The sequence below is a fragment of the Balearica regulorum genome, chromosome 12, assembly GCF_011004875.1.
Source record: "Balearica regulorum gibbericeps isolate bBalReg1 chromosome 12, bBalReg1.pri, whole genome shotgun sequence".
In the NCBI taxonomy this organism is placed as follows: Eukaryota; Metazoa; Chordata; class Aves; order Gruiformes; family Gruidae; genus Balearica; species Balearica regulorum.
In genome coordinates this window covers 6,437,175-6,456,556 of record NC_046195.1, presented here as the reverse complement: position 1 = coordinate 6,456,556, position 19,382 = coordinate 6,437,175, and the positions used below count along the sequence as shown (strand labels likewise).

At 38.0% G+C, this 19,382-nt stretch overlaps 1 protein-coding gene across 1 annotated transcript in view; it reads right to left on the bottom strand.

The window, feature by feature from the left end:
* Positions 1-19,382, bottom strand: part of TRPM1 (transient receptor potential cation channel subfamily M member 1) — a 113,457-nt gene that overhangs the window by 81,595 nt on the left and 12,480 nt on the right. The window contains exon 4 of the mRNA XM_075764661.1: positions 9,575-9,682. Coding sequence (XP_075620776.1) covers positions 9,575-9,577 — 3 coding nt within the window. The 5' untranslated portion in view covers positions 9,578-9,682. The remainder of the gene's footprint in view (positions 1-9,574; positions 9,683-19,382) is intronic.

The following is a 19,382-nucleotide window of genomic DNA, read 5'->3' as shown; positions in this document are numbered from 1 at the left end:
TTACCCCTGCAATTACAAGCTGTGAACGTGCACTGGCGCAGCAATTTTATCTAGACAAACCTCCTCTCTCATTCTGGCCCTAGACTCCTGTAATAGGTTATTATGATGCTGCATTTCAGAGGAGCACCCCTCTATACATAATTTCTATGTTGTTCAAATTTAAAAAGGGGATGAAAGGTGTTAGACATGTACATGATTGTTACATGCTGGATACCAGGCCAAGCCTACCATGACATGTGCAACTCCTAATACATGTACTTATCCTGCTGGACAGTCTGGACTTGCTGTAAATTGTGGGGTTTATGGGGTATTTGCCCAAATCTACAGATGTTCTGTGAGATACATGCATGTTCCTTATAAGTAAAAGCTATAATCAGTTTTAAAAATTTGCCAAATATTCAGGGTCAAACAAATTAAGAATGTCAAAAAGCTGGAAGCCATCATGATATAAGAGAACATAGGCAGTGTTTTAGGTAGAAGTACATGAGGCTTTAACAGCTATACAGTGCAAAAAGTCTTGTCTCTGATGCCATACACTCTATCTTGAACAGTAAGCTTCTATGCCTTTGTGGTACCTTTCCTTCATGCTACAGATCACATATTACTCACCGTGTGCACACACCATCTGCTCCTGTTGCATGTCTGCAGTGTACGGACTTGTAGAGAAGGGGCTTAGTGCAATGCTGCATGCCTAGCTATGCTGGGTGACTCATACCTGCAGAATGCAGATGCAACTCCTTATGAACGATTCCTGACAAAAAGAGACTCCACAAAGGCATACCTTAGAATGTCTCTCTTGAGAAGAAATTTACAGGATGTCAAGAAAAGTATCATGGACATGCCAAGGAGAATCATTTAGTTCTACATTTCAAATTGGATAAATCCTCTACTATACTGATATTCTTCCTTTGGATAGTGTGTCACAGCAAAATAAAAGCCTTATAATTCACTTGGCCAATTGTGCATCCTGCTTAGGGGGTTAAAGGATTTATTTCCAATTCCTATTCAGATCAGCTGGTACTGTCTAACAGACACTCTATTACAGACTGCTTTCACAATGCTTTTACCCAGTTCGTTGAAGGACATTAAGATACCAAATCAACACTAATTGATTCAACGTTGATTCAGCAAGGCAGTTCAGTAAAAGCCAGTAGAATGCTCTTTGTAAAATAACATACGCAAAAAAGATTTGTCAAAATTGGACAAATTCATATACTCAACTATAAAATTTTTCAGTATCTTTTAAGAACATAGCTATAGTACTAATTCTGCTGTAATAGTCATAGATTATTCTAATTTGACATTCCCTTCTTTCATTAAACAGAAGAGTACAGGCTATGTTGCTGTCTCTAAGTCTGGGAGTCTGTACCAGAGATCACATGCTGCTAAGTAGTTTTTGTTTGTTTGAAAAGGGGCAACTGATAGCCCGTTGGCCTATTCTCCCAAAACAAGTCTGCCTCTATTTTTCTTTAGGGCCATGAAAGTCTACCTGTGATGACAGTTCAATTATTGCCCTGATATTAAGGGGCATAAAGGAAGATACAGAACCTGCTCTGCTATACTTACAAATAAATTATTATACCTAAGTTATTTTCTCACTTCCATCACTCAACTGACTCCCCAGCCTGGAAAAATCACAGCAGTGTTATCTCTTGAGCCACTGAGACCATGGCCAAAATATTTGCGCTAAGAGTATTTCTTAATTACAGCAGAAATTTTTTGGGGAAAAAAATTTGAAACTCTCAAAAGGAATGTGTATGAAAATGATTTCACTGTACCAAGTGATCTATTTAATCTCTAATGATAACTGTAATATTAACCAGTTGCAGATAACTGTTCCAAATAAAACCATGAGCTCATCTTTTATAAACCATCAAAAGGTATGGTAATTTGAAGGAGATCTGCCCACAGAAGCTGTGGATGCCCCTCCCGAAGGGAGGTTGTGTTCAAGGCCAGGTTGGATGGGGCTTGGGCAACCAGATGTAGTGGAGGGTGTCCCTGCCCATGGCAGGGGGGTTGGAACTAGATGATCTTTAAGGTCCCTTCCAACCCAAACCATTCTACGATTCCATGAAATCAGAGTTCAGAGCAGAAAGTAAATTAATTAATTTTTTTCCCCGTTCGAAGCTTAAAATTACAATAAGCAAGCACACAAAGCATACAATTTAAGATTAACAATTGCAACTAACTTCAAGGGATTTTATACTAATTTTCAAGCTTCACTAACAAATGGTAAAACAGATCAAAACAGTGACATAAGGGGAAGACAAAATCATTTTTCTGTCTGAAAGATAAATTCTCTCTCATTTAAGAGAATGTATTCATGCTTTCCCCTCTTTTCCCTGGTTTGTCTGGTCATTTACAAAACACAGGAGAAGCTATCTGCCTTAGTCTGAAGGTCTAACAATCTTTCCACCTTTGTAATCCATGAAAGTTTTTCTAATGAATCACTGGGTAACACTGTACTACCTTATAAAAATAATTTAAAAAGATCCATTATACTTTCTATAGTGCTGTTGAGATTTCCAAAGTTGTCTAATGTATTTAGATAATTTTTTAAAATATTCTAAAAAATTAAATTTTTTTAGACATTACTGTTATTTCTTGCATCACATTTGATAGCCAGGAAGAAGACAGTGATGTGAGCAATAAAACAATTAAAAATATATTAGTGCCTCTATAAAAGCTTAAATCTGAGCATGTGGAAGGCTCACCCTGAGTATATCCTCATAAAGATAATAGTAGAGAATTTACAAGCATGGAAGAATTATAGGGAAACAGAAATAACATGTAGAGAAAAGCTCCTTCAATAAAATGGTTTTCTCTTCAAAGGAACAAAAAATGAGTCATAGTAGGTACATCTTAGACATTTAGATCAAGGCAATGGAGATAGTAAGCAGAGATTAAAGCATTCTTTAGTACTACAAAAGTAATTTTAAATAATTCCCATTAGTGGGAATGACAGACCAGAGATGTACATCCAGATAAGCTGCTTCCTTTTTTAATAAACTGAGACGTTTACAAGAAACAAAACCAAAACACAGATGTAAGTGTGCACACACACAAACATATGCCTTTTCTTAAACACTATGGGTTTCACATTCCATTTAGAGCATTCTCTGTTGAGGTACAGAAAAATGCCTTTAATTGCAGAACAGGTAGCAACCAGTGTTTTTATAAAACTGCTCAAGAAGTAAAATGTCATCCTCCTCTAGAGAACTTCTATCAAAATAAGGGGAATATATGGGAAAGCTAAGCAGAGTAGAGATACTTGGCCATTTTAATTGCTCTTGTTATTCAGCACTACTGCAGTAAAAATTTGGAGTCAAAATAATGGACCAGGACCACACACTGTTACACATTCCTCAGAAAAAGCTAAAAATTATTAGAGTGGTAGGTGAAATTTTTCATTATAAATCTCTACGCTTAGCTACATCACATGGCTTTAATCATTTCCTGCCTAGGTTTTCCAGATGTACCCCCAAAGCACTACACCTCTACAAAATACACACATTCAAGATTAGTTTCAATCCCTGTTTTGAGCTGTATCATTAGCTAAAGTTTACATTCAATACAAAACATTCTGAAGCACACCACCACCCAGATTTCCCACATTGAGATGTCCTGACTCTCAGAGACAACCACTTCCACTTGCCTGTATGCTGACAGCATGCTATTAACCTCAAAGACATCATTTCACAGCACAAGTAACACTCTCACCCTACTATATAAGCCTAAAAATCTGGTTTTTAAATCAACTCTATAAATAATATTTTTCTCTTGAAAGGTAAAATTTTGTTCCCAAAACGAACATTAAAGCAAATAAACACCTACAGAATTAGGAAGACTAAACCAAACAAGCCATGAAGGGAATTTATGGCTTTTAAAAGACAACAGGTTTTTATAATCAGAAGTTGAACCTTGTTAAGAAAAACAAAATCTGTACCATGTTCCTTCTACATTCACTTGACTAGTCCCTCCTATGGGATTAGTGGGACAAGATTAAACAATTTTTATCTGGGTATTTTACTCTGACTTTATTGCATTCAGGGAGTAAAATTCTGCATGCTTTGCAGTATCAAGATCAGCTTCGGGACATTAAAAAAAAAAAAGCTGACTGCACCTGGGGCACTACACCTGCATTATGGATTTACTATTCCAATTTGTCACATTTAAGTGAGCCTAGATATATAAAACAATATCACCAAGGGGAAATCCTTCTCTTTAATTTCCTTTATCATTGTTTCTTGGTATTATTCGATAAATAAAGTTAATACTGCCAGTCTATGAAACTACTGCTTATCTTTGAATAGTCATTTGGTTGACCAAGGAATATACAGTTCATGAAATGGAAGTGTCTTGAAGGACAGCCTGTTTTTTCACACTATTTGTACAAAGCCATGAGGCACCTAAGAAGCAACTGTGCAAGTAATGGGAAAAGTTACACAAAGTGATACTGTTGCTAAGCCTTCACTGCATTTCAATATGCCATTTTGCTTTATATCTATCAGAGGAGAAAAAAACTGAACCCACCGCAAACACTTAGGAGCCTTCCGTTTTTCTTCTAGGTGTTTATGCTTGGCCTTGGTGACAAGGATGTTACAGCTGAAGTTTTTTTTTTTTTTCCACCTAGTAATGAATGTCTGTAATAGGGCCTGTAATATGGGCATTACATGCAACTTGACAATCTCTTTAGCAGAGAAAAGCACAAGGGTCTCCAGTTAGTATATAAAAAACATTGCTGTACATTACTTTACCCCTAGATAGTGCCTGCAATTCACCTGGTGATGGCCCATAACCTTCAAACTCCGCTGAAGAAGTCCCCCAAATCTAGACATATTCTTTCTTGCACAGATGATTATGACCAATATTTCACATTATATACAACAATCTTTTTTAAGAAGAAAACATTTTAATACATACTTAGTTGCCTGTGTATCAATGCCTAATTTCCACCAAGATGCTGCCAGACACTTTTCTCTCAGTTATGTTCCTTCAGACTTCCTTTCACCCCTTTAATTAGAATCTAACATTGTGACGATCAGCAGAAATTAGAGATACGAGGGTTGGAGGGGTTGGAAGACAAGACAAAAACTATTTCTCATTGTGTGAATGGAGTCAGTTCAAAAAAGATCAGTCGAGCTGGAATCTAAGTAATCCTGAACTGAAGTTAGTCTGTATTTCTTCCAAAGGAATCTATCAATCCATGGACAAAAGATGTATTTAAATTCCCTTCACAGCTGAAAACTGAATTAAGAAAGAAATTCTTAATATTCATCTACATATGCAAGTTTATGACAACAGAGTGAGCTTATACATTATACAACAATCACCTCATGTCTTCTTTCTCCCCGCCTTGTCTTTTTCATTCATATACTGTACAGCACATGATCTAACCACAAACTGTATTTCTTGTAGAATCTGTCTGCCATAGATGTTCAGTGAATCACATCAAAATCCTTTATATGTTCTATCAGTCTTCTCATTGATTGCATCAAAATTTGGCATTAACACTAAGTATCAATAGTCATCAAAATATGATTTTGACTATGGATAGGAATAATTACAGACTAGCCCCGTTCAATGATACTTAACCCAAAGATCCTTAAGACAGTGTGCTTGTGAAAGAACTCCCATAATAGGAATAAGATTCATTGCCAGAACCAGCAATGAACATGACTGATATCTCTGACAATAGATATCAGTCTATTGATAGACTGAGGAAAAGAGGAAAAGAGAATTGTTCTTATTTATAACAGTACCAGCTATTACAAAACAAAAAGGGGACACAAACACACAAACAGTGTCTCCAGTTGTTTCCCTCAGATTGTACTATCTGGGTAATTGTAGACTTACCTTTTGTGACCCAGATGCAGAGCCCTTAAATGAAGTGCGTTTGAAGGAGCCACTCATCCTCCGTAAGGAACCTGTGAACTTTCCTCCTTTTCCTTTCTTAATTCCCTGGCCCTTACCCTCCATAAGGGACCTAGTACCCCAGCACCAAAGAAAACTCTGATTTTAGTCATGTAGTCTGAGCATTTGTTGTCCTTGAAGCCAACTATCATTAAGTTACAGGTTAAATAGACAGATGCATAAAACAAAACCAAAGCCAAATAATAAGACTCCTGTTCTGATATGCACCCTGTCACAAGTGTTTCCAGCCAGCTAGACAAGTAGAAAAACTAGTCAATACACTGATAGAAACTGTTGTATCCCTCCCTCTTCTCTACTGACTCTATAATCAGGCTTAATGCACATAGCTTCTGCAAGCTATGGTTTTTAATGGACAGAGATTTAATAAATGGTGATTGAAGGTAAATCTACTTTAGAAGCAGCAGCCTGAAAGGTTTTTATTCGTGCAAAGCACAGGGCAGTCAGATGGAAATTATTCTGGTATCAGTAGAAAGGCACATGAAAATACAAGATTGTCCTCAGCAGACTATGGGTTAGAGGCCTGGTGGAATTCTAAAGGATAACCTCTGATGGCAAGTGTGCCTACAGCGGGTCTCAGGATGAGAGAGACAACGTTTTAAAAGCAAACAATGCACAAGATCACAAGTTAGATTGTAATTAATTAGGGAATATGGGTTGTGGCAAAGTAGACAGTGAATAAGGAACTCATTAACTCAGTCCTTTTGGATCTGTGATTCTAAGACTTTTGTCTGAGCTCCCTGTAACTGTTTTTGGTATATTTTAAGGACCACACCGGATTTTCACAAGTCATCAGTACCCAGGAGACGTCTGCACCCAGGAGCTGGACGAAAGCCTTTCAGTAATGAATGCAAGAGAAACTGCTGAATACTAACCCCAGTTGAAAAATCAGGCAACTAAGTTCTTCCGATGTTCTTCTCCCCACTGTGTTTATATAACACTTCACGGGCTGTTTCCACTATACTAGGGGAACAGAAACGTGCACCATGCTGGCACTTTCAACAGCTCTGTGATTTAGAAGCACAAGTTTAATTGATTTTCCAAAAGAGCTTGTGGTTTTAGGAGTGCAGTCTCACATTAGAAAACCTTTTAAACAAACATTGTCACTGAAGGTTCCTGTCTCACTTTGGAGTTTTCTATTTCATCAGCTGCGTGGATTCAATGGTTTGTGTGGTTTAAATCAGATCTGTGTAACCATCTGGTTTAAATCAGCACTGGGGGAGGAAAGGGTAGTAATCTCTTGCAACGGGATGCTTTCAACAATGAACGAGTATCTGGCACAGTACAGAAATGAAAGACCCTTAAACTGGTTCTGACATGAAAGGGCACATCTGTCCATCACCCTCCATGTTTTGCACTAAAATCAAATTGGTCAAACTTAGATTATGAAAAACCCAAGACCATACATCCCCTTCAAAGAGCAAGTGGAGTGCAGGCACACTCCATTTGCAAGATCACCTTCAAGGTCCTTGACAGCCTTTGCTCCCAAGGAACAGTAGGATGCATCCATTTCGAAGTACACAAAAGTAACATACTATGTAAGACATAAGTATCTGTATATCCTATAGATACCACACCATGGAAATTTAACATCTGCAGTCATGGAAAGATCCACAGCCCAACCTATCACAATGTGTTTTTAAAAATGTGAATAGTTTGATTAAAGATAGCTGTAGTTGTTTCAGCCCGTAGAAAAATCTAAAATGGACTAAAATGTCTGATGTCAGTTTAAAAAATAAAAAAGTGATAGATTTAAAGCTGAAATGTTTCCACTCATGGAAAGCAGTGGTGCATAATCCGACGAACTTTATTTACACAGACAGATTGGGGTAAGATAAGCTTATAACCTGTGTAAAGACATAAATGTAAAAGGCATGTAGAATTAGGCCTGCCTTCACTTTGCATTTAATATGAGTATTAAACTAAACATGAGTTTCTTTTGCAGACAATAGATTCTAAAACAAAAACTAAAAGCACTTTTTCCTTTTTTTTTTGCATCTTAGAATAATATTTTCTGTTAAAGTATGTCAGTGTCCTTTGACATTTCTGATACAAAAAGAAAATTTAAACAGTCATGTGTTGAAGTAAAAAACCGCCTACATTCATGCCATTAAGGGTATTAATTAATTAGGTTAAGAACAAGAGCTGCTTTCCAAACCAGACAATTTTGCAGCAGTAGATTCACTTTTGCAAGAACAACATGAAACCAAAACTGTAAGTAAAAATGCTCCTGGAGTGCTGCATTCTTCAAACTGTAAAAACAAAAACGTTAAACATTTGAAGAACTACTACTATTTGGTTACGCTGGCTTCTCAGTGATCTAGTAACAGCATTGCACTTGCCTTTTCTCAATTCCTCTCACTGAACATTTTCCAGCCTTCTCCATCCGCCACATCTACAGATTCAGATGCACTGGTCATGAATCATGCAGATCACAGAAGCAGTACATTACTTTTATGTCGTGAACAGAAAGCTATGAAACAACTGCTAGGTCTCATTTTAGCCAAAACAAACAAAAAGCTCCACTACAACACCACAGTGCATTATAAAGTATATTGCTTTTAGAAAAAAACCACCACTTTCTTCCCCTAAGATTTTTATGGTTTTCTTTTCTCTCTTTACCAAGAACTAAAGAATTAGGTTTGAAATTTTTCCTTCTTGTTCTCCATTTGTGCTACAAGTTCTTTCAAATTTGTAACACTTAAAGATAGGCAGGGAGGGAGAAAGGGAGGAAGGGAGGGAAGGAGAATCTAATGACAATAAATACAGCATTTATCAACATAAATGCAGAACAGGCAGTGATAAAACTCCATAGTGGGTTACGATAACTTAGTATCAAACTAGAGAGAAAGGTATTGAGGTTCAGAACATCAGACAGGCACTGGAGGATCAACAATCACACAAACATTGAATAACTAATTTTACCACAGGCTCTACTACAACTAGTGCCATTCAGCTTCCAAATCACTTTTTCTTTTTTTAAAAAAAAACCAAAAACTATCTTTGGACAGCTGATGACATTAGGTGCAGATTAAAGAGCTGTTTTTACACATTATGTTCAGGGCTATAATTTCTGGTCTTACTATTAACATGAATGAGACCTAAATGATGGGTAAGTTTATGGAATTATGAGGAGGAACAGAAATCAAACCAGCCCAACAAAAAATTCCAAATCTCTATGTCCCTAAAGACAAGGGGAAAAAAATACAGAAGTTTTACAACTTCTGAAGAAGTTTGAACACTTCATGAAATCACGATGTTTTTCCTTGGCAGTATGATAATTTTCCAGGCAAAGTGCATTTCTTATTTGCAAAAAAAAGCTTTATAATTTTGCAATACAGTGCTTGACATCTTTCTGATGTCTGAATAGCTGCAACTGAAATAATGAAGAGCATTTGGAAAATTGGACACCATTTTTACAGAACTCTATTTAAAACTTCCTGTGCACAACAAAACTGATAGTGAGAGCACCATGTCTTCAATTCTCTTCGACAGTTCACACTTCAGTTAGACACTGCAGTACATTATTGGTTTATCTCAGTTATAGGTCTTAGCCATTATGTACTTCAACAGTTCTTGATTCTTTACTTTCTATCCCTGAAATGAAGTGTGGACAGAATATTGATCAGTGCTGGTTACCTACCATGAGAATGAGCACACTGTAGGCTGTTCGGGATTGCTGTCTGTGGGGCGAAGAAAGTTGACGTCTTTTTCTATAAACTACATATCCTCAAAGCAATGCTGTAGTAACCTAGGCAAAAGCATATTTGGATTAAAAATGTTACAGTTTACACAACAAAACTCAGACAGCACATAACTGACAAATGACATCTATAAAAAAGTTCCATTTAGTCAATTCCACACTTAAAGGAAAACTGTAGGCCACTTTGTGGTACTTTTACTTCATTGTCTGTTTATCCATTCCAAGAGTCTTTGTTATTTAGCAACTGTCTGTGCACTCTTTCTCTTGCAAGAAAAAAAACAGGTTTAAAGTGACATTAAGCAGACCACGAGACATGTGGACAGAAAATAAAAGGTAAAGAAATAACCTTTGCTTGTGCCAGTGGGCCTGTAAATTGGTGCCTGTGTTACCACTCTCACATATTACAAACAGTCTGTACTGGTCATACAAACACCAAAATGCATGCCAGTAATCTTACTTCCATAACCTGCCTATGGAGTAGAACATACAGAAACCCACCAGATCTGTCACCTCACACTGAGGGACAGACTCAGCTTCCCTATATTTACAGAATCATAGAAAAAAATAAGCAGGAATGACTTTTGAAGCTCACATAGTCTGACTCCCTGTTCAAAGGAGAGCCAACCTAAAAGTTAGATCAAGTGGTTCAGGGCTTTGTCCAGCTGAATGCTGAAAACCTCCAAGGACAGTGTTTCCAGTCGCTCTGGGCAACCTGCTCCAATACTCAACCATTCCCCACCATAAGGAATTTTTTCCTTATGTCCATTTGGAATTTCCCTTGCTGCAACTTACAGACATTGTTTCTTCCTTCTGCACCTGTGAGAAAAATCTGGCTCCATCTCTGTAACACTCCTTCACTTAGTGGAAGACTGCAACTACAGTCCTCCTTAGCCTTCTCCTCTCCAGGCTGAACAAACTGATTTTCTAGCCTATCTTTACATCAGGTGCTTCCATACCCTAATCATCCTGATGGCCCCCCACTGCGACATTTTTCAATCTCTTTCCTGTACTAAGGGGCTCCCAAAATGAAGACAGTACTCCAGATGCAATCTCATGAGTGCCAGAGGGAATAAACATATCCCTCCTCCTAATACAGCACAGCTTGTTGGAGGAACACTCACCACCACCACCACCCCCCCACACCCATCCCTCCTTGGTATTGCTGCAAATTTCCTATGGGTGCACTCTATCTCATTTTCCAGGACTTTGAAGGTGTTACACTGTATCTGCCTCTTCTGTACCACAGCATTATAACTACAGAGACATATTCAAACTGAAAATTAAAAATGAAAAAAGAAAAAAAGTGTTCATCTCAGCAGTTTAGAATTACTGTGCTGAATTGAAGCACAGTAGGCTGCTATCTTAATACAGCATCCTTAGAGACGTCAAAAGAACAGTTTCGCAACAGGCAGAAGTCCATTTAACTGCAGGCTGATCCACCTGAAGACTTCTTGCATAGACAGGGCTAGTTTTCAGCTGTTTAACAATTTGCCATGTGGCTACATGATCACTTGCACTAACAGCGGAGCAGACTGTGGTTGGATGGGCTTAATTTGATCACAGAACACTACCATGAGTTTTTCTCTTGCAGCTCTGTGGCTCCTTTCCCCTATGTAGCCTCCGAAGTACGTTAAAGGCTGCTCGTACAAGCGGAGAGCTAGTTTTTGGAGGGTTTTAGAAACACATTAGGACACAGCAATTTACAGCACAATCAGCTTCCATTTAAGTGAGTAGATGTGCTACATTAGAAGTGGAAGTGAAGAATACCTTATGTCACAGAAAATGGTGTCAGGAGAGCATTTTTACATGCAAATTTGTCCAGCACTGCATGTTTGACATTCATGTGCTTTGCAAACAAAACCACAAGAAGCTCTAGTTACTATTAGCAGTGGTTTAATATCTGATTAATAAAACTAAATGAGCTACTTGGTTTCTTTCTCTGATTTGAAACTACCTGGGATGGAAGAAATAGCAATCCAAGAAATTGATGGTTGAGGACAGCACAAAATATTATGAGCATTCATCTGTTCCTGCCTGACAGACAGTGTATTGTACATAGATTGTATTGCCTAGAACTCAGTAGCTACTTCTATAGCACTTTCCATCTTAAATTTTGAGTGACTTGAACATGAAAAACCTAAACTTTGATACCATTGGGAAGAATTCTCATCTCTAACAAATAAGGGAGCAGCTGAGACACAGGAAAGCTGAATTACTTGTTCATATCTGTGTGATATAAAAAATAAGAAGGACCTCCAGCTGTCACACATCACCTTTTTTTTGGTTGGGCTGTTGGGTTTTTTTCCACACCATGTGTCACTGATTGCAGTGTTGATTACCAGCACAAAACCAGTCACACAGCTCCCAGAGCTTGGCGGGATTGCACATTTCCTTATCCATTAATTACTCATATATTGGTAGTAGCAGACATCCCTCACATGTCAGGAAGGCATCAGGTAATGCCTTCCATGAAAAGAATAACAGACCCAATGCTTTGCATATCAATACCATTTTCTGCTTGGACTCTCTTTCCCCCCACTCCCCCCCCCAATCAACGTTACCTAGATAACTAGTAACAGAAATCCAATTCATCGTTTTACAGATAAGGAGCAGTATAATTGGTTAAAGTTCAAATATTTATACAAAACTCAGTAATTTTGACTGCTCAAGCTCAGACAGTTCCTGACCTAATTCTGAAAAATGCTGAACAAGCAACAGCTCCAATAATAGCAAACGGGAGCTGCCTCATTCTTCAATTCAGATTCTTGTTGCCTCAAATGACTTTTCAAAAACTGAAGCAGATGAAGGCCCTTATCCAGCATATAAGACTATCTAAATTAATCTCAGTGGGCATTTGTGAAGATCTAGACCACGGTTAATGCCTATTTTCGAAAATTCTGGCCTCGGTGGCATACTGTATGCCATGTCCCCATGTACAGTAATTTACTTCACATGCAAATTGCTACTAATATAATTAGAGAGCTAGTGACAGCTTACTGCTGTTCTCAAAGAAGCGGAGCTGAAAACAGGACAGTGGATCCCTTCATTACTGGAGCTGGCGGCACATTTAGGATTAGCTTGGGAGCACTCTGACAAATCACTTCCTTGACTCATCCTAGGATTCTACAAGCAGCTAGGTCTCCCAAAAGAAAGAAAAGGGAAAGAAAATGGGATTTGTTGAATTCTGTTTCTTTAAAACATGGGGAGGTAGAACCTGAATTCTAAAGATGGGACTATGAAGATAATAAAAAAAACACACTGTATGCAAATTAAACTTCGTAACTGCTTTAGGGACACTACAATAGATAAGCAAAGCTCTTTAAAAAATAAAGCAGTGGTTCAGTTTGAACACTGAATTTAGATGCTAAGTTATTACAGATATTTCAGGCCTTCACTTAGGATAAGTCTCTGTTTTACCTGTGCAAAGCCTAAAACACTGGCTGTGATGTTTCACTCTTTGTTTTCTTGTTTAGATGACTCAGTAAAACTACTGAGTTTTAGTTTTGTGAGGAAAATAGGAATGTTTCCAAAAAGGTTTCAAAAACTATGGAAGCTACTTCTGTGCAGAAAAAAGCTGTACTTATGAACAGTATTTCTCTAGCCAATGGCATAACTACTGTGTTAAAAACTCATCTAGATGAACAAGTAGCAGATAGTTCATGAGCTCTCACTCATTATAAGCAGCAAAACAATTTGCTATTTATTTCATTTGTCTTCAAAGCCCAATTCAACACAATATAAAAGTTGTCTGTAACAGATACTGATGGAAATAGATGAGAAACGTCACCAGATCTTGGACAGCAACCTAACATGTGAAATCATATCGCATGAATTACAATTGGAAATTACTGAATTGCTGTAATGGGAGTAAAAACCTCCTCCTCTCCTATGTGTAGAATTTAGCTCTGGAATTGATGAATTCAGGACCCGTATGTGCCCGGTTACTTTGAAAGAAGCACAGGTAGCCTGGCATCCTTGGACCAGGTGAATTTCTAGTTCTCTTGCCGTTAGTGGTATGCAAAGAATTAAAGAGAAGCAGCTTGGAAGAGAATTATAAACACCTGAATTCAGTCCAGCAGTTCAGAGAATACAGGCCATGCAGAGCTGGAGATCCTCAGTAATTGGTGGGCCAGCAGTTCATATTGTCCTACTCCAGATACAAAGCCGATTCTTTAAAAACATTCTAGGATTTCACATCTACTTTAAGGATAATGACAACAAAGTAATTACAATGATGTTCATTCAGTCTCAGCACACTTACAAGTAACTTTCCTTTTAGATAGATAGAAAAACAGAACTCTTTCCAGCCCTCACAGTTGTAGTAATACAAAAAATTAGATGACAGAAAGGATTACACCACACTTTATGTGATTATTTTACACACCAGTTTTGCTGCAACCTTCGCCATTTTCCGTGCATCATCAGCCCTGAGGAAGGACTTCTCACTGGATTCAGACCTGTCTATGTGACAAAACACTTTCTTGTAGTTAATTAAAATACCTATTAGCCTATACTGACAAATGATGAAAAGTACTAATAGGGTATTCCCCCCTGGAGGACCACTTTGATCATTTTGCCTGAATAATCAGATCAAGATTTTTCTTCATTTTCCTTATATTTTCATTATTTTCCAAGCACTCTGTTTATACTCAAACAATTAGATGTGGTAAATAAAATACCTTTAAATATTTCCCGTTAAATATTGTTTGAAATGTTTTTCTCCTATGCCTAAAACATGGCTGAAACTGTCTGTACATGAATACAGTTACTTCTGCTCTGGAATAAAAATGGAATGCTAGCCCTGTTATTGCAACAACAAACTGGAGCAAGAGGGGAGCACCAAGAGTCTGTTGTGCTGGGCAGACTGGAAAGATGCTGGGGGCCTTGTGGGTGTGAGCAGGGTGACCCTAGATCTAAAATGCAAAAAAGTCTGATTTCAGCACTAGAACCATTGCTACTGGTGGTGGTCCTCCATTGAAAATGAGATTCACGTCAGGTAATTTTAATGTATTCTGTATAGACATACACAGCAATCAGCTTCAGCCTCACAATCTTAAAAGCAAAGGGGGTTTTGACATAGATTTCAATGAGGATAGGATGTCATGAAGTAACAAAAGTTTTCTTTTCCATTTCAGCTGACAAAAAAAAATTGTCATAATTTCAGTATTCAGTACACTACTTTTTTCAATGCAATACTGTGGTCTCAAACAAAGCTAGTTAAATAAATTCAGAACATTTCCATATCTACCAGCAACTAAAATAAAGGCTGAAAGAATGTTTCTTACTTAGCTAATAACAGAGGACTTGAAAGGATTGTAAAGAAAAAGAGAGCGCTGAAGAATTATATCATAAACAAAATAAGTAACTTAAATACAAGTAAGCATTGATTGAAGCCTTGAATCTGCACCACTAGATACTACCCCAACAAAATTCCACTGATCTGAGAAATGAAAGAATGAGGCTGTAAGTCTGGAATGAAGTAGCTCATTTCTGCTTCCCACCACCAGACAACATCTACAACTGGTGACAAAAGCCCATTCCCTGCTTGGGTAAACAAGGAAGGTCTGAGCAGCACGTGCGCTCCAAATCTGCTCATATTCAACATATTAAAGGAAACAAGGCTTCCTACTGTGCTCCAGCATTCCCAAGATAGAGGAAGCAACTGCTTCTTGTTGGGAGATAATTTAACTGCCCTCAGTTCTAAAAGGGAGGGAAGGGCAGACTTCCATTAGATGCTTTGATAATGGATCAGTTCTCTTATTTATAGCACTGAGTTCCATTGTGAAATTCCAAATACATAGTTACTAGTGTCACAACCATTTGGTATCTTCAGTGCTAAATACTTACCACCATCATTTGCCAACTTGGTTCTCACTCACAAGTTAACGCTTTTTTTTTTAGTATCACTAGTTCCACCTGCTGGATATTCAGCAGAATATATTTTCTTGAAGAGAAAGAATAGGATTTTCTAACAGTTTTGTTTGTCCTCCCTTTAGAACTATAAGCAGTAAAATGTCTAGTATTTAATTCCTTTTACATTATATTAGCATGTGGGAAAGGCCAAATATCCATCTTTGAAATGTCCATCTTTATTCGCAATTGATTGTCCAGGACAGGTTCAAAAAGCTCTCTGTAATAAAAGGAGTTTAACTGGCCAGTGACCTTTTCGAAACCCTAACATACTAGTATTGTACGTAATCATGTTGGCTCTGATCCTGAAAATTGCTTTTCACATTAGAAAAATAAATAAAATATATAAATAAATTTGGATCAGTTAGGAATAATGGCAACTGCAACCTAAAGACCTAGAAATGTGCATATGCCTTTGGATGCAAGAACAAGACAAGTTAGCCACAAGATAAAAGTAAACATAAGGTGTAGAGTAGGTTTAGAAGCGAAGTAAGGAACTGAGATAATCAGATAATCTCTTCCTGGCCCTGGCCTTGATTTTCTATGGGACCCATGCGCAAGTTTGAGCAACCTGGTCTAGTGGAGGGTATCCTTGCCCATGACAGGGGGGTTAGAACTACATGGTCTTTAAGGTTCCTTCCAACCCAGGCCATTCTATGATTCTATGAAGTAACCCTTCACAGAATAATACCTTGGTTTCTCTATCTGAACAAACGAAGCAATCATATAAACCCATGCAAAGACTTTTAATTCCTTGATATTTGTAAAATCATTTCAACATTCTCAACTGTATTGACAAACCCACAGCTCTTTACAGTAATGAGTTAAAAAATTTTGCAAGATGTTCAAAGTACTTTGCCAACATTAAGGAAACTTACCAAAAGAGAAAGATAAACCTCAGCTGAACTTTCAAAGGTGTTCATTTAAAAGGGTCAGCTACACAAACCAAACATCTCTTTTCAGAGTTCACACATCAACAGAAGAAAAACAAAGGAGGAGAAATACAAATATAATAGCACTGATCCCCCTTCTCTGCATTATAACTCTAGCACATAAGAGTCTCTTTATTTCAGTTAAATTTACATATCATAGATGATGCAGTCAGGAAACACAGCTCTGTAATCTATCACACATCAACAAGCAATGAATCAGCATCTCCTCGATGGTCTTGTCTGGCAGAGCTTAGCACCTTTAGTGCACTGCTGGTCCCTATTTATTTTCATTGCTTAACTCACTGAGACTTGTGACATTCCAGTGAGTTTTGGCATTATGCTGGATGTTTTCTGACTGCAGTGTTCTACCTTCTGTTGACAGACATTTATTAAGAAAAGAAATGTGCATCAAAGTAGTGAAACGTAATTAAATTGAAGGAGATTTTAAGAAGTCAATTAGGAGAAAAATTAATTTCTCTCACCTGCCTACCAAGCACTACATAAAAATGCAACTGTACTTTTGCTGACAATCTATGTAGAAGAATAGGGCAAAACCCAGAACTTTTTATTGATTTCCTGTGGATTACTAACAGGAGTTACTGTAATGCTCACCCTAGGGAAAGACAACAGCATGCACTCCCACTCACAGACTGTCAGGAGCACCTCATCCCTTTTATCTGTTGATTATGACATTAGTTCCAATTCACGCTCAATGGTGAGATGTGCCAAGTTAATCATTAGAAACAAAAAGCTTCTGGGCAGCTACAGATCACTACTCTACCACCAACATCTAGACCTAACACTCATCAGCCAGCCATGTCCTTTTATGGTGAGAGGCAAATGAAGGTTAGGTGTGACAGACCCATTACCCAGGTCTCTGTCCAGAAGCAATTATACAGAGAATTCCCACCTTTACCAGCTCCTTCAGTTACAGGTTGTCCAATTCTGCTAGGAACATTTAGCACAGTAATATATTCCAGCCGACCAACTCACATCACACCTACCTCCACAGATCTGATAGATGATGGTGGATTTTCTTTGCTACTTCCTAAATTTCAACAAGTGACATTGATGAGAGGATACATAATTGGAGGAGGACTTCTCTTTTTTCCTTTTTCAGAGTCAATCTCCTAACAATTTTGTAGTTGGGATCACAGGAGTTAGCCATCTCTCTCTCCTGACTATAAAGCCTCAGAGACACCAATAAAGACAAAAACTGTTCCAAAATGCACATGCTAGAGTCAAATGAGCAAAGCAAGACAATCAAAAACTACAATCCCACCTGACCTTGCAGTAATAGGATCACATCAAGATTAGTCTATGTCATAGATTAAACACACTGAAGTAAACTAATCTTTCTGCACTCAGCTAAGACTATATGTTTACTCACTAAGCTGGGAAAAAGGCAGGAGTGTAAAATACGTATCTGCTAGAATAGATCATCAAGACTGCAGCTACATGAATGTTTAGCACACTTACTGCTGCACCACTGACCTTAATGTGGCTTCAGAAAGGAATGGCTCTTTAAACAGGTTTTTAAACTACACTATGTGATTGATGAAAAAAAAGTATATTCAAGTCAGCAGAGCTCTATTATACTAAAAGGTTCTTACAGGCTCACTAATTCACATTTGGGCAGTCAACTTTTGGTCTGAGCAAAGCAGCACAGACAGCTTCCAGAAGCAAGAAATTCTGCACAGCAGCACAAAGATGCCTTGCAGGCAGCAGAACAGCCTTCCTGTGGCTGGCAGAGAAATACTCCATTCAGACTGCAAGCAACAGGAAAGCTCTGAGCTGTGGCAGCTCTGAGAAGGAACAGCATAACCACTGTGCTTTTCTGCCCATGAATACAGCAGCTGGTGACTGCTTAACTGCAAATGTACTAGCCCACTTCTGTCCTGCCATCAGTCCCTTTGCACAGTGTTCACCAGAGCACCACACTACAAAATGGGTGTTTGTTCCCTGCTGAGTACCATCAAACTACTACTTACCCAATCAGTAAGAGTAATGGCATTTGTCCATCTGCATCTGGAGAATAAGGTACATGTGGGGCCGTTTTCTTCCTCATAGAAAGTTCCTTTCTAGTGCATAGATCACGTTTCTTCTCTAGAAAATGTATTTACCCGTCTGCACATCTTTAGAAGATGTCCATTCTGCCATCTCAGTCCAGGCTATTCCAGGATCTCTATTTTGAATTTTCATCAAAATATCAACATCTGACTCAAAGAGGGGGATTGGGGTAGTTAAAACATGATTTGGCAGTGTTTCCTCACAGGACTTTGATTTTCCACTCATGGAAACAATGACAGCCCAATGTTTCCAGGTAACACGGCTAACAGTTGTGTCTGTGAAAACACAATAACCAAGATGCTGAGCTGACTTCAAAGATACTGTTTTACTGAAAGCATAGTATAAGTGGCATCAAAAACAGGCTGTGCAAACCTCTGGATAATCATCACTGCAGAACAGCAAGGTCCTTGCCTGGGAGGGTAACTGCCTGTCTCTGTCACCATCATTCTACTGTTGCCTGTTTAACTTACTAAGCCGGTGTACTTCAATACTTGTTTTTTAAAGAGCTCCTGCCTCAGCAGAGATAAAAGTGCAAAATTTAAAATGAACATATCCACTTAGTGTTTGCAAACATACATATACATATACCCAGTCAACATATTCCTGCTTATTAGCCTACTCAAAGAAGCTTCCCCCACGTCGTCAAGAAATTTCATCTTCACGTGCTACAGAAGTGCAATGAAATTAAGTCTTCAATAAATATTTTATGAGTAGATAGTGTCTTGAAAGCAAATTCATAAATAATGAAGTCCAAGACTAATTTGACAGAAGATGAAGAAAAGTTCTTGACTACCAGAAGAAACTTTAGTTAACCAAGAAATACAGTGTTTTGTGCT